The following is a 2,729-nucleotide window of genomic DNA, read 5'->3' on the forward strand; positions in this document are numbered from 1 at the left end:
CGCGGGGGAATGCGAGCTTGTTTTTGCTTCGACCGCACAAGGGAAGCCGAACGCCGCCACGAAAAGATATTCACCACAATCGCACGCGACTTGGCTGATTGCGATATCACCATGCGAGGAGCATTGGCGCGTGCGGTTCATGACGATAATGAGCTTAAACACACTGTAGACATCTCAAGACAATGGCAGGAGTTAGTCATAGGACCAATTAGCGAGGCCTCGAAAGCCACCACTGCGCCTATCCTACTAGTTATCGATGCGTTGGATGAGAGCGGTGATGCGAATACCCGAGAACAGATTCTTCGTCTGCTGTCCGGAAAGGCGGACGCTTCTTCCTCTCAACCCGCCGAGCTACCAGCAAATATCCGTATCATCATCATTTCCCGCCCACTCCAAGATATTCGCGATACCCTGGGTGCATCGCATGTCCGCCATATATCCATGGATGATATCTCGCCTGCGTCCACACATAATGACATCCAGTTATACATTTCCACCAGGCTTGCAGGGCTGGGCAACTTATTCAACAATGCACATTTCAAGGTGCTTGCTGAGAAATCTGACGGCCTATTTGAATGGGCTCGTCTCGCCTGTGAGTACATCAAGAGCACGAACAGGGTTGGCCTAGGTCCGGTGGACCGGCTCGACGCTGTGGTTGCTGGAACGTCTGAGAAAGGAACACGTCTGTTGGATATTATGTATGCACGCATCTTGGAAGAAATCATGCCGAAGGACGAGCGCAGGGAAGCTATCCCAGTGTTTTGCTCAGTGATGGGGCAAATTATTGCTTCATTAGAACCACTTCCCATGCCTGCGTTGGCAACTATGCGAATACATTTCCCTGATGGTCGTAACCGGTACAATGTACAAAATGTCGTTGTATCCCTAGGTTCGCTTGTCACTGGTATAACGGATCCTCAGACTCCCATACACCCCCTCCACGCATCCTTCTATGACTTCCTCACAGACGAATCGCGGAGCCATGACTTCTTCGTCAATACATCAGTGGTACGAAGAGATCTTTCTTTTGCCTCGCTTCGGGTCATGGACTCGGAGCGCGGGCTTCGTTTCAACATCTGCTCCCTGGAGAATTCGTACTTGCCCAACTCTTCTGTCCCCGATTTAGAGAAACGAGTCAAAGAATCCATTCCGGCTGAGCTATCATACTCATGTCGGTTTTGGGGAACTCATGTCAGCACTACATCCTATCGCTTCTTGGACCTACACCAAGTGGCACCCCAGCAAGGACCCCGAAAAAACCGGACCTCAACATCGCGCTCAACAGCGCGACCGCCGCCTCTAGGCGTCAACACTCAACCTTTCTCTTTCTTTTTCTCAGAATTATAGTATATCTAACATTCTCAACATCTAATAGTACACAATCTAAACTACCAAGAGTCGAACAATGGCGCTAGGCGGCACCCAAAGTCCTAGTGCAGTCGTTCCCACGGTAGGACCGTCAACCAGAAACAGCCGCAAAACCACAGCCAGCAAACCCCTGTTGTCAACAAGCAAGAGCATCGAAGACCACGCAACAGGAATGGGAATCCGCACCGACATCAATAGCTCCATCACGGCTAGGAAACTTCTCGCCACGCACGGTCTCTCACTCCCGGTAGCAGGCAAAGCCATCAAGGATATAGCGACGGCCCTCTTTGAACTTAGTATCGCAACAAACATTGGTGCTACTAATACAGAAATACTCAGAGCCGTCGCCTTCATCCTCTACGAAGCAGACCAAGCAAGCGACATGGAAAGGGTAATAGACAAAATTGATTCGCTACTGAAAGGCCCAATCGCAACACTAGAAATCAATGTTGACACCCTATCGGAGCTAACATCAACTCACAAAACAACGCTCGCAGAAGCTGTTACCGAGGTACGTGAACAACTCAATCAATCATCAGAAGGAATAGAGAAAATGGTAGAAGCCGCCTCAACGAGAGCGAGCCAACAGAGTCTGTATGGGGAGGAGCCCCCAAGATCTAACGGATCAATGACTTACGCTGCAGCCACCAAAGCGGGGATGCCCGCGCAACTGAACAAAATTCTAGCCCGCAGCGAAGCCCAATCAAGACAAATCCTTATAGATAGAAGATCGCTGCTCTCCGACAACTCCCTCAAACAGCTAACGGAAGCGCAACTGGTATCAAAAGCGACCATGGCACTGGAACTCCTGGCACAGAACAAGATAGAATACCCGCAGGACCTCACGTTCATCTCAGCAAGAAGACTCCCCCACGGCGGAGTATTGTACGAACTTAACTCCAGCGCATCGGCAGAATGGTTCAATACCCCGGCCAATCGCAGTAACTTCCTTGAGTTCTTCGGCACCAATGTTGTCATTAAAGAACGATCCTTCCATGTATTAATGGAAAACGTCCCGATCTCCTTCGTCCCGGACAATACAGCAGCACTAGCAGATATAGAGAAAAAAGCAGGCCTAAAGCCGCGCACAGTCAGCAAGGCTAAGTACATTAAACCAATCGCAAGAAGGAACCCGAATCAACGCACAGCACATGTAGTGGTCACTTTCTCCACCAAGGAAGGAGCGAACCACGCAATCAAATTCGGTCTATCCATAGCGGGAAAGAAGGTCTATGGACGCAAACTCCTGCCGGAACCCACTAGATGTCTTAAATGTCATTCCTTTGACGGTTCGCACATAGCAGCTGACTGCCCTCAAGACCACGACACCTGTGGCACCTGCGGGGAACACCATCGCACCC

At 50.3% G+C, this 2,729-nt stretch overlaps 1 protein-coding gene across 1 annotated transcript; it reads right to left on the reverse strand.

Annotated features, from left to right (window-relative positions):
* Window positions 1-1,177: 1,177 nt before the first annotated feature.
* On the reverse strand, window positions 1,178-1,644 carry F5891DRAFT_1088601 (uncharacterized protein; the record flags this gene model as incomplete). The annotated part of the gene is made up of 1 exon (XM_041363493.1): window positions 1,178-1,644. A coding segment is annotated over exon 1 (244 nt), but the record flags the coding sequence as incomplete, so codon positions are not given.
* Window positions 1,645-2,729: the final 1,085 nt, after the last annotated feature.

This window comes from Suillus fuscotomentosus (assembly GCF_016647785.1).
Source record: "Suillus fuscotomentosus strain FC203 chromosome Unknown F5891scaffold_365, whole genome shotgun sequence".
In the NCBI taxonomy this organism is placed as follows: domain Eukaryota; kingdom Fungi; phylum Basidiomycota; class Agaricomycetes; order Boletales; family Suillaceae; genus Suillus; species Suillus fuscotomentosus.